Genomic DNA, 17,373 nt, shown 5'->3' on the forward strand with positions numbered 1-17,373 from the left:
AGTGGATTCAGATCTGTAGTACACTTAATATCTGAGCACGTGTGTGGAGGAATAAGACTCTTTTGGCAAGAAGAGCAGCCTGGCAGCCTCAGCTTTGGCATCGTTCATGTGTTTAGTGATAGAGTGCTGCTTCCAGATATTGGAGCAGGATACCACAATGGATCTTTAGAAGTGCAGTTTCTGACCGTTATGAAACTAGGACAGGTGTCTTATTTACATCCTTTTTAAAAACAGCTTTTCAATAACCCAAAACATCCAGTAGCCTTTAGGTGAAATGTATTTTTCCTGTTCCTTAATGCATACCATACCATACCATACCATACCAGCTTTATTTATAAAGCACTTTAACATAAAACCAGGGTTCACAAAGTGCTGTACATATACAAATAGCATAAGCAAAGTAAAATAAAATAACTAAACAAATTGTATGAGCTGACATCCTGAATCAGCGACATATTTAAATGACCAATCAGATTTTCTTTATTGGCTTTAAGTGATGACTGAATTTGAACCAGGTTACAGTAAATGTGAATATTTTTTTTCCCTCACTGGGAGAAAAACATGGCAGATGAAGTTTGGTTTCATCTTTAACATCTCCTTTGCCTTGGCTCTTTAAACAGCTGCTGGTAAAAAGCTGGGATAGTCTATTGAGATGGATAAATTCCAAAATGTATCTTTAAGTGTTGGGGCTCTGATATCACCACTGTCAATGGGAACAGCAGATATTCTGATGTCCTGTATGTCATTCTATCTCTTCTCTGTCTGAATTTTGACTGATCCTGACATGTTGCTGCAGATTTTAGTACATTTTAATTAGTATTTAAACATGTTAGGCTAGAGGCAGTCTTCATAACTTGTTTAGACACGATGCAAGCTGTTGGGAGCTTTTTATTTTTAGACTGTAGGGGTGTTAAAGCCCATTTACTATTTGTATGTGTGTTACATTATCCTATTCTACACCAACTCTATTCATGTCTTTTTGTGTGCTAAGTCAGTGAGGGTTATACCAGGAACCCAGTGTACCAAGATCAACATACAAACTCCAGCTGAACAGGAACCAGCTTTGTGGGAAGATTATTGTGGAAGAGCTGAATGAGTAAACGTCTTGTTCACTCAAGTTAACAGGTGAACCAGTTGATTGGTCAGAGATGATGCAACCCATCTTCAGCTTTTTAGTACTTCCTCAAATAGGAATGATGATGCTGTTAACAGTTAATCCTCATGAGCTTGTTAGAAGTCAACCTGGTTTGGTTTATATGTTAGCAACTTTTAGGTAAGACTATTGTCAGGATTTTCTTCTGGCATAGAAAGTTACTCACCTATTTGTATTCTTTTGAGATTTGAATTTAGGGGAGTCACTGTCTGATTATGAGGTATAAATACATGGACAGCCATAAGCTACCTGTTCTGCTAACTTAAGGTACTGAATTGGACCTGTCCACCATATCTGTGTCTTCAGAAATATTTTAAATCACATCGTCTGGCAAACAATATGGCTTGTTGTTTGATAATGACGATCCAAGAAGTTTATGTTCCAGTTTTGATGAGTTAAATTCTAGATTTTTTATTAGTGTGTTACTTAGCACCTGTATGGTTTATGGATGCAGTTTAATAACAGCATTTTGTTAGCAACAGAGTATGGTTGACTCTACTCTGCCACTACTGTATGACTCTTTTGATTTTGATGAATCAAAATGTTGAGTTAGAAAGAGTGCCACTGTGGCTGTGTGTATTTTTAATTTGTTTTTTTTTCTTTTTTAAGAAAAAAATAAATTCTCCTTTTTTAAATACAGCCTGTACCCTTGTGTTTCTTTCCAAGCAGTCCTACAGTGGCGGGGCGGTCGTGGCTCAAGAGTTGGGAGGTCGCCTTGTAATCGGAAGGTTGCCGGTTCGAGCCCCGGCTTGGACAGTCTCGGTCGTTGTGTCCTTGGGCAAGACACTTCACCCGTTGCCTACTGGTGGTGGTCAGAGGGCCCGGTGGCGCCAGTGTCCGGCAGCCTCGCCTCTGTCAGTGCGCCCCAGGGTGGCTGTGGCTACAATGTAGCTTGCCATCACCAGTGTATGAATGTGTGCGTGAATGGGTGGATGACTGGATATGTAAAGCGCTTTGGGGTCCTTAGGGACTAGTAAAGCGCTATATAAATACAGGCCATTTACCATTTTACAGTGACCACTAGGGCTGGGTATTGTCACTGATTTCTACAACTTATTCAGTTCTGATTCACAAGGTCCCTGATTGTACTTGATTCAACTCAATTTTGACTGTGTCAGAAATATTACAATTATTATAATTTATCTTGGATATGTACTGTCAAAAGAGCCATCTCAACCTTGTAAATTAAAAATATTGTATTCCAAATTATTTGATTATTTGTCTGCAGTTACAAACTCAGTGTAAACCATCTAGTTATAAAAACAAAACTGACACTTGTGAGACTTCATCAGAGATGCAAGCATCACAGCAGATGCCATAATGTCAAACTATGAAAAATAACAGAAACAATATGAATGAGATTTTCCCAGCCTGGTCTCTTGAACAGGAGAAATTAAGCTTTCTTGTCAGGGGTCATTTTTGGATTTGCCTCTGCTACTATCTCAACTGCTACCTCAAAGGTGTAATAACAAAGTTAATACCTTCTTCTTTATATGGGCTTGTATGTAAATAAAACAGTCTGCATGGTTACAAATAGAGCTGGGCGATATGAGATTTTTTCATATCACGATATGTTTTTTTCATTTCAGGCGATAACGATATCTATCACGATATAAGCCAAATAACTATATTTGTAAGATTTAAATGTGCCGTTGCTCACAAGTAAAATGTGAAATAATCAGCAGCTTGTTTTTATTTAAATATTTATTTCCCATAATAAGTTCAACAGGGTAGATGTACTTAAGGAACATGAGACTTTTTCAGATAGATAAAGGCAAATATTGCAAACTACACAAAAGGCAGCCGCTAAAGCGTTTAAGTTTCAAACTAGAACAAACGAAACAGACTAAATTGTCAATTCCACTTAGAAACAAAATATTAATTCTAAAAATAAATCTTAGTTTGTTTTACAGAAGAACAGACAAAACTGACTAACTTTTGTCAATATCAAATAAACTGAGAACTAAAAGGAAATTCTCAATCTCTCCTTGTTGTATAGCTTAGCTTTTCAAACAGTTTTAACAGTTACTTTAGTCTGACAAAAGCCGAATGACGAATTAGCGCTTCCAGTCAGAGACTGAGGCTACGTCCACACGTACACGGGTATTTTTGAAAACGGAGATTTTCCGTTTTCGTTTTAAAAATAATCCCGTCCACACATAAAGGGAGAAATGAAAGAAAACGCTGCTATGAACATGCCAAAGCAGCAGGTGGCGCTAGATTCCTAACCGTGCAGAAATGTTGGCCAATCAGAAGTCTAGAAGCCTCGGTGGGAAAAAGTAAACAAAGCTGGGGCATAGAAGCAGAACAGAGTCGTATGTGTGGACGGACAGTAACTGTGTGTATATGTAAGCATTTAAACACTGCAGAGAGTAGAATTAACAGTAACAGTATTGTAGAAATTCATTTCACCGAAACAACGTGGCGCACAGTGTGACGCATGCACCAGTTTATTGTATTTCCAGACTTGCTTTCGGCACAATTTACAGTGCACGCTACTCTGTTTTTTTGTCAGACTTGAAATAGCCGAAATACCTTCACACTACGGAACTTCTTTGGCTCTTCCGTTCGACAATCTCTCCGGCATTGGAACCATCATCTGTTTTCTCTTCGGTCACGCTCGGTTGATTTTTCTAGTCGGCACACTCATTTCCTCCATTACGCGCTGGCTCCATTACCCGCTGGCTGCTTCCCAAACAAACACACGTGCGGCTTGGCACTTGTTCTGTACGTAACAAGTCACGCGACGTGACGCTGCGGCTGTGATTGGTTCGGCTCTGCGCTACTTAATTTGGATTGGCTGACCTTTTTTTTTTTTTTTTTTAAGAGGACAAGAGCGGCGAGGTCTATCGCGATAGCTTAATTTCTCTATCGAGTAAAAGTTATATCGCGATACATATCGTTATCGTTCTATCGCCCAGCTCTAGTTACAAATGATTCCCACCAGCTTCCTTGAAGGAGATCTTCTTTTTGAAGAATACTATCTTAATATATTAAGTCAAAAATGGAAAGGTTTCCTAAGTGTAACAAACAAAAAACAAATAAGCAAAAATGGGATGCCACTATAGCTCACTTGGTTGAGCTGGAGATCCATATCACAAAAGGCTGCAGGAATCCTGGGCTTGATTCCTACATGTTGTTCCTCTTTGCTCTTTTCTTAGTTTCCTGTCTGCTCTGTACTGTCCCAGTCCAATAAAGTCTAAAAAATGCCCCAAAAAGAAAAAAGTCAAATCCTCACACTTTAAGGAGAGGAAACTAGAAAGCCTCTGGCACTTTTTTTTGTTTCTTTATTGTCTTAAATTTATATTCAGTATGGAAAAATGTGTAACTTAATTAAGGAGGTAATGTTAACTGTTAAAGACAGTGAAGTCTATAGCAAAACATTTGTGCACTAAGATTCACCTTTGAAGGTAAGGCAGACACTATTGCAGAAATGAGCACGCCGATAAAACACTCTTTTTGTTTGCCAGCAGCAGCAGCAAACGGCCTCTTATGGAAATGGTGGCAGGAGTCCAGTCTCCAGTCAGCTGGCTCTCCTGCTTTCTCTCTCTCTCCATCTGCAGCCTTTCTTTGAAACATGCTCTATAACCTGTGAATGTTGGGTTTACATGTCAGCTCCATGCTGAGGGAGAAAAAAGTATTTGACTTTGGGTACAAATCGCTCATTAAACGCCAAAGAAGCGATGGCAGAACATGCTACTGCCATCTGTGTACTAAATGTGTATAAAACTTGAATGGCTGGCTTTGCTCATGTGGAAGTTGGCAAATATCATGTGAAAGTTACTTAAAATAGTTTTTTAGAGTTTGAACAAGTTATGTCCTGAGCAGATCCAAAGAACAGCTATTGGCAGATCTAGGTTTGTGTTCAGGGGTTCTTATTGGCGAAAGATGAATTTAGTCTTCATAGTCCTCTGCTAAATTCCTGTCGAAGTCATACTTGGGTGCGCTGCCATCACAAGTGAAACTGAGTTGATGGAGTTGGGCTTGGAGCTAAGAAATCTTGAACATAAGAGAGAGAAAACTTCACAGGGTTCAACAGAACCATTTTTTTAAGTTTAAAAAAAAAGAAAAAAAAGAAGAAGTAGTGTGGCATCGAATTGACTGCCCAGCTGCCAGCCTTTTTGGGCCATCGATGGCATTTCCACTGGTTGATTCTCAGATGAAGCAAATTGGCTACTTGGCCAATTTTTGTTGTATTTTTTTTTCCATACAGTACTAATAAATGTATTAATAAAAAATCCTGTGCAAAGTAAAATTATTTCTAAATTATATAACAGCATCCGGCGGTGTAAAAACGACAGCACTCTGTATATTAAAGCGAAGTGGGAAAAGGAGGGTAATTTGACAATTACAGAGAAGTGTTGCGCTCACGCATGCAAGATACAGTGGGCTACCACTGGGTCTAACGTTTGGCGTGAATTTTGCTGGAAAAGCATTATGAGATTTTTCATTACCCCTGCTCAACAAAGATATCGAGGAATTGGTGATAAATGTTGGAGATGTGGGGGAGACGGCGCTACCGGCGCTAACGCTGTAAAGTTATTCGCCAGTATTGGTCTCTAATCCATGATCATTTACAAAATGTTTTTTCATTTGTTTTTCCTTCAACTTTTGAGACCATATTTTTGTGCAATGCACCAGTGGATAAACTGAATTCCAATGACAGAAGACTCCTGTATATCCTTCTGGCCGCAAGTAAAAAGCCTCTTACGAGAAGATGGCTTAAGCCTGAACCACCAACGATAGAAGACTGGATACATTCTGTACAAGAGATCTGTACCATGGGGAAAAAGTGTCATTTTCTCTTAAACTTCAGAGGGATACCTTCTACGGAATATGGTCTAAATGGACAGACTATGTTAAGCATATGAGATGTGATTTTGTGTATGATGTTACAACCCTGAGTACTACGTAAACCTACCTGCCCTGCTGCCTCCTAAACCTAGTTTTTTCTTTCTTTCTTCTTCTTTTCTTTTCTCTTCTTTTTCTGTCTTCTTTATTTTTCAATTATAAGTTAAAATGTGACAGCAAAGAAAGTGTAAAAAGGCAAACTACTGTTATGTTCAACAGCTGTCCCAATAAAAGAGATAATTATAAAAAATAAAAAATCCTGGATCAGACTGTTGGAAAAGGCTACAATAAAAACTTTGCTGCAATAACCTCGAGAAGTTGTCGTTGTTGTTGTTAAGTGAAACGAGCTCCATAGTTCAGCCACGGTTTGTTTCAGGATTGGACCTAAAGTCTTTTTAAAGTAGACTTACAAATGTGACTGATAACCAATTATTCAGATGACGCCAATGAATGCTTGTCTGGTCTGCCATGGGTCTAGCCAACTAGTATTACTGAGGTACACCTCAGTGTGGCGTTGATGCTGCTGTAGTACACAAACACGGTGACATATCTTCTCTCCATTTGATTGCATCACATCAGTTTTAAGACTTGTATCCTGCCAGCTAATCTATAACTCATATCTTATCAATAATTTAAGATTATCAAACACTTTTTTTCAACAAGGACTTTTTAAAAATATTTAAATATAATCAGGTGTTTCAGATTACAGCTTACAATGTCAGATACATAGTGCTGTTTAAAAAGCGTTTAAGTAAATCTTGGCTCTGACTCTATATCAAGAATGTCAGAGTACTATGACTTCAGATCAGTGCCAAAAAAACGTATCACTGTCAACGTGGAACTTGTAGAGAACAAAGATGTGTGTGTTTAAAACAAATAAATAAAACAATGGTTACTTCATTCATTCATTCATTCATTCATTTGTAGGCGAGGCTTCTGTGCTCATAGACAGTTAAAGCCCAGACTACACACTCACATGCAGAGTATGCACTTCCTTGCCTTTCTCAAACATAATTAATTTGCACGGTAGCACAGTTGTGTATGTGCCTTAAAAATGTACACTTTAATCTAAATAATCTAAATAATGCTGTTACAGATGTCTGAATTAAAGCACAGATCTCTCAATATCCTAAACCAGGACCAACAAGAAGTAGTCAGCCTATAGGAAACTGTTGAATGTAAACAACAGTCGTGCCCCCTTTCCCTCCATATGAAGGAAGGTGCAGCAAGCCTCTATCTGAGCCTGGTTTTGTAGTGCAAGCACTGCTGCACCACTATCACTCATCTCAAAGCTGCAGTCCTCCTCTGAACTTGGGCTAGCAGTATTAGGGTAGATGGGTGGGGAAAAGTGACAGAGAGAGAGGCGCATTGCTGGCTGGTCAGCTACATGTACAGTGGGGCAAAAAAGTATTTAGTCAGCCACCGACTGTGCAAGTTCCCCCACCTAAAATGATGACAGAGGTCAGTAATTTGCACCAGAGGTACACTTCAACTGTGAGAGACAGAATGTGAAAAAACAATCCATGAATCCACATGGTAGGATTTGTAAAGAATTTATTCGTAAATCAGGGTGGAAAATAAGTATTTGGTCAATAACAAAAATACAACTCAATACTTTGTAACATAACCTTTGTTGGCAATAACAGAGGTCAAACGTTTACTATAGGTCTTTACCAGGTTTGCACACACAGTAGCTGGTATTTTGGCACATTCCTCCATGCAGATCTTCTCAAGAGCAGTGATGTTTTGGGGCTGTCGCCGAGCAACACGGACTTTCAACTCCTGCCACAGATTTTCTATGGGGTTGAGGTCTGGAGACTGGCTAGGCCACTCCAGGACTTTTAAATGCTTCTTACGGAGCCACTCCTTTGTTGCCCGGGCGGTGTGTTTTGGATCATTGTCATGTTGGAAGACCCAGCCTCGTTTCATCTTCAAAGTTCTCACTGATGGAAGGAGGTTTTGGCTCAAAATCTCACGATACATGGCCCCATTCATTCTGTCCTTAACACGGATCAGTCGTCCTGTCCCCTTGGCAGAAAAACAGCCCCATAGCATGATGTTTCCACCCCCATGCTTCACAGTAGGTATGGTGTTCTTGGGATGGAACTCAGTATTCTTCTTCCTCCAAACACGACGAGTTGAGTTTATACCAAAAAGTTCTACTTTGGTTTCATCTGACCACATGACATTCTCCCAATCCTCTGCTGTATCATCCATGTGCTCTCTGGCAAACTTCAGACGGGCCTGGACATGCACTGGCTTCAGCAGCGGAACACGTCTGGCACTGCGGGATTTGATTCCCTGCCGTTGTAGTGTGTTACTGATGGTGACCTTTGTTACTTTGGTCCCAGCTCTCTGCAGGTCATTCACCAGGTCCCCCCGTGTGGTTCTGGGATCTTTGCTCACCGTTCTCATGATCATTTTGACCCCACGGGATGAGATCTTGCGTGGAGCCCCAGATCGAGGGAGATTATCAGTGGTCTTGTATGTCTTCCATTTTCTGATGATTGCTCCCACAGTTGATTTTTTCACACCAAGCTGCTTGCCTATTGTAGATTCACTCTTCCCAGTCTGGTGCAGGTCTACAATACTTTTCCTGGTGTCCTTCGAAAGCTCTTTGGTCTTGGCCATGGCGGAGTTTGGAGTCTGACTTTTTGAGGCTGTGGACAGGTGTCTTTTATGCAGATGATGAGTTCAAACAGGTGCCATTCATACAGGTAACGAGTGGGGGACAGAAAAGCTTCTTACAGAAGACGTTACAGGTCTGTGAGAGCCAGAGATTTTCCTTGTTTGAGGTGACCAAATACTTATTTTCCACCCTAATTTACGAATAAATTCTTTACAAATCCTATCATGTGGATTCATGGATTTATTTTTCACATTCTGTCTCTCACAGTTGAAGTGTACCTCTGGTGCAAATTACTGACCTCTGTCATCATTTTAAGTGGGGGAACTTGCACAATCGGTGGCTGACTAAATACTTTTTTGCCCCACTGTAACTCATCAGTGCTTTCTGTGTTGAGCATCAGATTGATAGCTAACATCTAACCTTATAGCACAGCTCTCTAATATGTGATTTCATCTCCTAATTCACTTTTGTTTTTTATTTTACTACATTTTTAAAATATCTTTGCGCCAATATTTTTCAAAACAATGTTTGACACCTTTGGCTGTGCAATAATACCTCTGTTTGACAGCCATCCTACCAGCTATGTAAATTAAATTTTTGCTACTGGAACATAAAACAATTGTATGCAATTGATAACATTACTAGTCAAGTCTGATTTTAATAAAAGCTTAAAATTTTAACTTTTCACCTGGAACTTTTACTACCATCTTTGCTGATGTAGAGTTGTCCACTGATTGCTCTCATTGTGTCTCTGGCTTAGATAAATTTAAAGTAACTGATGGCTCACAGGGAATACTTGTAAATACCCTGACTTTATTATTTGATACTTTGGCCATGTTTAATTTGAGCATTTGAGAAATAACATAGCATAACAGGCCCACTTTAAACCCTGTATGAGTTTTTTTGCATGTGGTAGAGTCACCTTGCTTCTGTTTTATGACTGGCACTGACATTTCAAGAACTTGTTTATCAAGCCTCCTAGAGAGTGAAATGTGTCTTGACTGGCCCAAGACTCCTGCAGTGATGGATGTTTGGTGCTGCTTTTTGTAAAAGTACTTTGTCATATTTTGCTAATGAAGGATCAATCCGCTTTATCTGTTTGTATGGGAGCTGCAGTGCTAGTGATGAAACAAATATGTGCATGTTCTAGTTGATTTGGAAACTGAAGAATTTACACTGGAATTTCTCTTGAATACTATTATTTGGTGTCTGGGTTTATCTTTGCTATTTTTTCTTAAGGTATTGACTAGATTAGGTCATCTAATTATTTGTTAGTATACATATTTTCATAGACCTTGGATCTTGTTTGCATTAAATCCCAATATTGGATGTCCTGCTCTAAGGTGGAATTATTTTTAGTTGTTCCAGGAGTCAGGGTGACTCCTGCGAGTGATTCTGGGAGGGTTTATCCATCAGGTGACTGCTACTTTCTTTAAATCTGTCTGTAGTGTTGATACAAACTGGTGTCATGCGTTGACCTGCTGACTGGTTAAGTGGTTGTTGTGCCTGCAGGGCTAGCTGCCAGCTGATGGTGTGTACTGTTTTTGGAAGCTAAGAGCAAAGTAAAATCCAAACGGAGTAGCATGATGTTTGTTTAGCTGGCACTACTAATGGATGAAAAGGGACATGGAGAGAGAACAGACATAGAAGGATAAAGGGATGCAGTGTTTTCCTGAGAAGTGCTCTGATGGTGGGTGGAGGTATTGCAGGAATGCTGGTGGTCCAGCTTCTGGTTTAAAAAGTGCTTCATTCATATGATGATGATGTGCAGATTTGGGGGGGGGGAAGAAACTGTTCTAGTAATCAATCTTTTTAAATGTTCATTATTACTTTTTTATTACTTTTTTTTTATTACTTTTTTTGGTGATTGTGGACCAGCACTGTCAAAATTTAAACAAACAACAAAACGCAACACATAGCTATTTTTTCCAAGAAATCCCAACAAAGCAGGTGGACAACTCTATACAACACAAACATATATACCTGCATGTTATTAAACAAATATTATATTTGACAAACATTATTTTCATTTTCTACTTGAGTTTCTTGACCCTTTAGAAGAGATTGCAGAACTGTAGTTGAAAAGACAGTAGCTCATCCTGCTCTGTGGTATTTGAGTTTGCAGACTGATTAAACTGGGAAAGAATTCCTTCTCTCATACTGGTATGCATGGAAGAAATCTCAGCTCATATCCACAGTGCGTCACTCTGGAATCTTCTTTGTTGTGTCTTCATTTCAGAATGTTAAATCAGATAAAATGTCCAATCAACAAACTTAAATTCAGCCTTAAAACAGCCAGCTGGTCTGTTTTCTCCTCTCAGTGACCTGGTAATAAACTAATGGCTCATTCACTCACGCATTTGTTAATAGTTAGCCACTTATTAGTCATTATGGAAAGTTTTCAGGACAGTGAAATGGATGATGGCCAGTGTGGCTGATGCCTCACAGACTGCTTTGATTACTTCTGGGTAGATGCATGACGATATCAGAAATTTGATCCCAGTACTTCCTAAATTTGAATACCAAATTTAATCAAAGAAAGACTCAAAGTAGACACTACTTAGGAGTGTGCAAGTGAATACATAGTATTACAACATTCAGCCCAAGTAACCTCTTGTGTTATTTTCAAGAAAAAGACTGAAGGAGTAAAAATGGCGCTGTGACAGTATAATGTGAAGCTGGAGCTGGTTGACACACAAATGGTGAATGATTCATTTTAGGATTGTTTAAAAACAACAACAAAAACAACCTTTAATAGATCAGCAACACGGTGCACATCTGAGCATCCTGGTTCGTGACCAGATGACCCCCATAGATACATGGATGTAAAGGGGGGACAAAGGTTTACTAAGATTTATTTCAAAGATTTAGTGACATAATTATTTTGCAGATTTAGATTTTTAACATAGTGGCATTAGTATAGTGGCTCTATGGTGTAGTGTTTAACACATTTGCCTTGTACACAAAAGGTTCCTGGTTTGAGAACAAGACACAAACAACTGATAGTGTTATCTTCTGAGGGCCAAAGAGTGTAAAAAATCAGTCTACGCAAGTGCAGATCGAAGTGCAACCCCTTGTGAATAAAGGAGGAGCCAAAAGCAGTTCTACGTTCCTCACTTTACCCGCCACTTCCCACATGTGGGATTGTGGCATTTTATATTGATATAAAACTTTTTTTGGCATATTTTTTTTCTTCATGAAACTCTTGCTGCGATTTTCTTTTTATCCCTGCTGTGCTCTGTGTATATGACTTTGGCACCGTTTTACTCACCATGTCTGCTGCTTCTGTGCTCTGCTTTATTGTTACTTCCTGGTTGTGTGACATGTCGTAATATATGTTGTGAAACAAGTCCACGTCTCAGGTGCTCTATGAGAAATCAGGCGTCACAGTCAGCAGACTGAACTCGCTGTCTGCAGCTCACAGGTGGATGATGTCATGGTTTCTCTGTGTATGTGCGTGAGAATGTAAGTCTGCGAGAGCCATATGTGACGCATAGTGTGTGTGTGTGTGTGTGTGTGTGCGGTGTTGCTGGGTGAAAAGCTCTATAGTTAGGTCCCTCCCTCCCCATCTCCAGGTTACCATGGGGACAGGAGGTAACTCTGTGTGTGTGTGTGTGTGTGTGTGTGTGTGTTAGTGTATAGCTATCATGAGGTGTGAATTGCTAGCTTTTCGTTGCACACTGCAGTGGGATAAACAGCGAAGTGAGCCAGTCAGCCTCAGCCTCTCTCTCTCTCCGTGGCTTGTTTTTTGCTGTTTCCTCCTTCAGTCCCTCCTTCCTCTCTCTCTGGTAGGACAGAGCGTTTCAAGTCATGACGGAGAGCTGAAAGCTGATGAATGAAACTCCTGGAACAACAGGCAAAAAGGCCCCGGGCATCCAGATCAGATCGTTATCTGTGTGTGTGTGTGTGTGTGTGTGTGTGTGTGTGTGTGTGTGTGTGTGTGTGTGTGTGTGTAATTTTTGCTGTGTCTGTGTTACCTTTATCTGTGTGTGCTCGTTTGTGTTTCAATTTTAGCTGTTAATATCTGTGTTTGCTCTAATTTGTGTTTTGTTTTGACTGGTTGTTTCCTGTCTGATATCAATCAAGATATTCTGCATGGGTTTCCTGAATCATATGAACGAACATGATTTTGGCTTCTTGTTTATGGTTTACCATCATGGGTGTTCTCTGTGTATATAGACTGTATATAAAAGATGGATAACAGGGAGAAGCCTGAATTTTCTCAAAACATCGACCTCTGCTTGTCACAAACCCTCGCTTGTGACATCTGATTATAAAATGCCAAAATGGTGATGATGAAAACAGTCATCTTAAAGCTTTGAAACAGGACTGCGGGAGTCCCTGGGTGATTTCAGAGTAGCTATGTCTGTCTGTTTGTGGGCCTGGTGGGTGTCAACCTGCACGATTTATAAGGCGTGTGGTCTAAAGTATGACATTTTTGTAATGGTCAGCAGAGGATGACATCTCTGATTTGTGAAAGACATGAGATATGAGCCTCCAAACTTTTTTGCCCTTCAGGATATAGGGCTGTGCGATATGACAAAAATCTCATATCCCGATATAAGACATTTATTGTCCTGACAACGATATAAATCACAAAAATGTAATATTTTCTGTAAATTCTGTGAATCTCGGGCAACTCGATTTCCCTGAAGTTTTTCTTCTCATCCGTAAACTCTCTGCATACTCTTTCCGGTGATTCAGTTTATTTTAAAAAGTCTCAGCAGGATCTTGAGCTTTATTGCGAAAGGTTTACGTGGAAAACGAACAAGCGGACTTGTTACCTTGTTTTACCGTCATTGTTGCTAACGACAACACGTAAAAACAGGCGCTTGTCCGTCCGTAGTGTGGTTATATTAAATATAAGAGAAAGAGAGAACTTTAAGAAATTAATATAGCCACTACAGTGACCATCAAAACGATGAAAAAATATTGCTGTACAGAGTTTATTTTACGACACCACAAAACAAACGATATACGTTATTATATCGTCATCCAATATATATCGTTATATCGAACATCCCTCCTTCAGGGGCAAAAAAAATCTGTAATCAATGTGCATGGATGCAAATCGGTTGATATTAGAGATGGCACGATACCACTTTTTTATGTCCGATACTGATATCATAAATTTGGATATCTGCCGATACCGATATGAATCCGATATAGTGTATTTTTTAATCAATAAAACAGTTTTTTTTAAATATTTTGCTGCATTTTGTATAAGTTCATACTGAAATTTTAAAAAACAAAACGATAAAGCTATTCTGTTATACCTGTATGCAAAAAATACACTGCACCCAAAATATTTCATAGTTCAGCAATATTGATCAATCTAATAAACTTAAGCCTACACCATCCTTCCTATTCTGGTATTTTAAAGAGTACTTGGCAGAAATATTAAACAACCTAACTAATAGGTTAAAAAATAAATAAATACATACAGACATACATACATACAGACATAAATAAATAAATAGGGGACCCCCCCCCCCCCCTGCCTTGTGATGCTTAATCGATGTAATCTACTTTAATTTAATGCACGTGTAAAATAAAAAATAAATATAAAAAAAAAACTGCACAGAAATCAATTATTTTTCTACAATAATTAAATAGATTCAACATCTTTCTTCAACAGAATTGCAGACTGCACAGATCGTACCTTCCCAAAGGAAAAAGTACTATAGCTTACTAGGGTATATATTAGACTTAATATTAGTAATAGACTTCTATACATTTTACATCAGATTAAAACTTTGGGTGTAAGATTCAGATAATTATTTATCAAAAGCTAGACATTTTAAATGAGAATAAGAAAGAAAAGTATTTCTTTGTGCCCCCCCCTTTCCCTGTTAATGCCCTACCTGCCCCCCTGGCCAAACCTTGCTAGACCCGCCCCTGCACAGTTACCAGCCGTCAGCTACGTAGAAAAGGATCCTGGTGTAGAAAGTAATATTAAATAAATTCTAACAACAGCTTATCAAGCTTAAAAATGCAAAGTGGGCCAAAAACAAACAAGAGAGACGGGACTCGCGACTGAAAAGCCGATCAGCTGATCATTGATTAGTTTCGTGTTTGAAGTAGCGGCAGGAGAGGGAGGGGGAGAGAATGAGAGGCAGTCATAAGCTTAACGTGGGAATGCTTTATGAACATTCAGAGATGAACTTACACACTTGCTTTACTTCTCTCTGGGATAACGTTCTCAGAGATGAAATTCCGGTTTGGTAGCGAGGCTCCAAATGCTCAACCAGACCACCGAGAGGTCTCGCACGCCACAGTCGCTGTACCACGTGACGCATACTGCTCCGACGTGCTAAGGTTATAAGCCGAGTTCTGCCATGTCGCAAGTTTTGTGAAGTGCTTTTGTGATATTTAATGGATCGGATTACATTTTTTATTTCTCTCCGATAGCCGATCCAGTAATTTAGGTCAGTATCGGACCGATACCGATACGTAATGTCGGATCGGTCCATCTCTAGTTGATATGACATCTGGTCTGATGAAAATTGTGTTCTGACTATTTCACAAAGTACCGTGAGACTTACTAAACACAACATGCTATTGGCTGTGGTTCCCATTACCCTCTACTTTGTGATTGACATACAAGAATCCAGTGTCCCTCACTCTTCACCTCTGGTTTAAAACAAAAGGATGTTGATGGCAAATAATGCTCATCGTGAGGTTTTACAGTGGGAATTTACAAACCAAGACGGGTTCCTCTTACTCCCCTGAAAAATAAAACCTTGTACCTATGCCTCACCAGGGTCATCTCTGGGTAGCTGCTGTGCTTCTACCATATTTTTCAGACTATAAGGTGCACTTATAATCCTTTAATTTTCTCAAAAATCAACAGTGCGCCTTTTAATCCGGTGCACCTTATTTATGAATCTTGGTTGTTCTTACTGACCTCGAACCAATTTTATGTGGTACACGGCGCTCGCTAGTTTCCACCTAAACATGATTTCTGAAAAAATTAAAACGTACAGCACTGCTACCACTTCCAACATAAATGAAGACAGAAAACTAAATAGGAGTGTATTTTGTAGGGTTACTGAAGTTGGGCTAGCTGGCATGTAATGACGTGCTTCGTGATCGCTAGCGACACATCTATGTTAGCATAACATAAACACAGTGAAGCTGCAGGATGAACGCTAACTTCTTTCTAGACGATAAAAATTAACGCGAAGGTTCCCAATGGTAAGGGACAAATGCAATTGCATTGCAGGATGCTGTAAACGGACCAAACTTCAGTCAGGAGAACAACTGAGATAATCCATCCACATTATGAGGTTAGTCATTAATATACTGCAACAACATAGAATAGAGCAGCTGTGAGAGAATTCAACATTAATGAATCAATGGTACGGAAGTGGAGGAAGCAAGAAGAATGGGTTGAGTAAATTTTGACTTATCTGACTGTTTTGTTTCGCTTAATGCGCCCTATAATCCGGTGCGCCTTATAGTCCAAAAAATATGGTAATACAACATTGTAAAATCTGTGTATTACAAGGAGGTAGACTGCAGCCATCGATGGTGACAGGTGGCTCTGTAACTGTGAGGCTATGTTGTGGTTGGGTGACATGAATAATTAGGTAAACAAAACAGAATATTTTTTTTGGTGCCGTCTAACCCCACGTTGCTCCAGGGGAGTTCATGTCAAGAGTTTCAGTTTTATATTCTGGTGAAATTCATTGGACAGGGGTCAGATCATTTTGTGTGTGTTTTTGCTTTCTTTTTGTTTTTTGGATACACCAAGTATTTAGCTTTGTATTGTACATGTTTTTATCAGTTTGAGGCCTGGTCATTTGTAGTGCATTTTTATTTTATATTGGTTGTTTTTGTTGGTGAATAGCAAACAGTGTCCAGGTTCCAGAGGGTGTAGTTGGTAACATGTTAAATCCTACCACTGGTGAAAACAAGGAAATAGTTTATGCAGACATTTCTTTTCCAAAAATATACTATTTAATTGGCTTTGATTACTGATAAATACTTAATATTTGTTTGACAATATGAAAATCATACTACCAAAAGGTTGTGAAATATAATTTCTGCCATTATGAGCCGTAGCTTCATATTTCCTGTCATAATTTATTTCTCTCTTTTAATCTGGGGATCTATTTTAACTCGACTCTTCTTCAATTTAGAGTTTTCTGTTCATGTTTGTTTATAAGTGTCAGTTTTCTTCACATGGTTGTGACCTGTTGTTTTGCATGTTTCAGTTCTACCTGCAAGACACTAAAAGCAGCAATGGGACATTCATCAACAGCCAGAGGTTGAGTCGTGGCTCGGAGGAGAGTCCGCCCTGTGAGGTCCTCTCCGGCGACATCATCCAGTTTGGCGTCGACGTCACTGAGAACACACGCAAAGGTACAAAGATCACATGTGGAATATGATGACATACAGTGATGTATTATGGGGCAAAGCACATATTTTATGCTTCTCAGTCAGCATACATAATGGACAGAGGATTTTTCCTTACTCTTATAGTTAATAATGCACACATGTCAAGTAATCACACTTGACTAACCTTCAAGGATGGCTCTGGGCTCATTTAGCTTTGGTCATATGAGCTAATGCATACATACACACCAGAGAGCGCATATTAAGGTCAGATTTTCAGCTCTACTTAAGCCATTTTCATACTGGAGTTCCAACAGGCATTAAACTTCTGTCAGAGGTTATGAAAAAAAAGACTGATCTATGCCTTTTTACAGATTTTAGAAGATTATATCAAGTTAAA

The 17,373-nt window shown here is 39.2% G+C and overlaps 1 protein-coding gene across 8 annotated transcripts in view; it reads left to right on the plus strand.

Annotated features, from left to right (window-relative positions):
- Nucleotides 1-17,373, plus strand: part of slmapa (sarcolemma associated protein a) — an 84,411-nt gene that overhangs the window by 11,766 nt on the left and 55,272 nt on the right. For all 8 annotated transcript variants that reach the window (XM_085274614.1, XM_085274612.1, XM_085274615.1 and 5 more), the window contains one exon: nucleotides 16,853-17,000. In XM_085274614.1, coding sequence (XP_085130740.1) covers nucleotides 16,853-17,000 — 148 coding nt within the window. The remainder of the gene's footprint in view (nucleotides 1-16,852; nucleotides 17,001-17,373) is intronic.

Source organism: Mchenga conophoros, linkage group LG5, assembly GCF_057382185.1.
Source record: "Mchenga conophoros isolate Kocher_MC1m ecotype Shallow Benthic linkage group LG5, M_conophoros_male_GT1.1, whole genome shotgun sequence".
In the NCBI taxonomy this organism is placed as follows: domain Eukaryota; kingdom Metazoa; phylum Chordata; class Actinopteri; order Cichliformes; family Cichlidae; genus Mchenga; species Mchenga conophoros.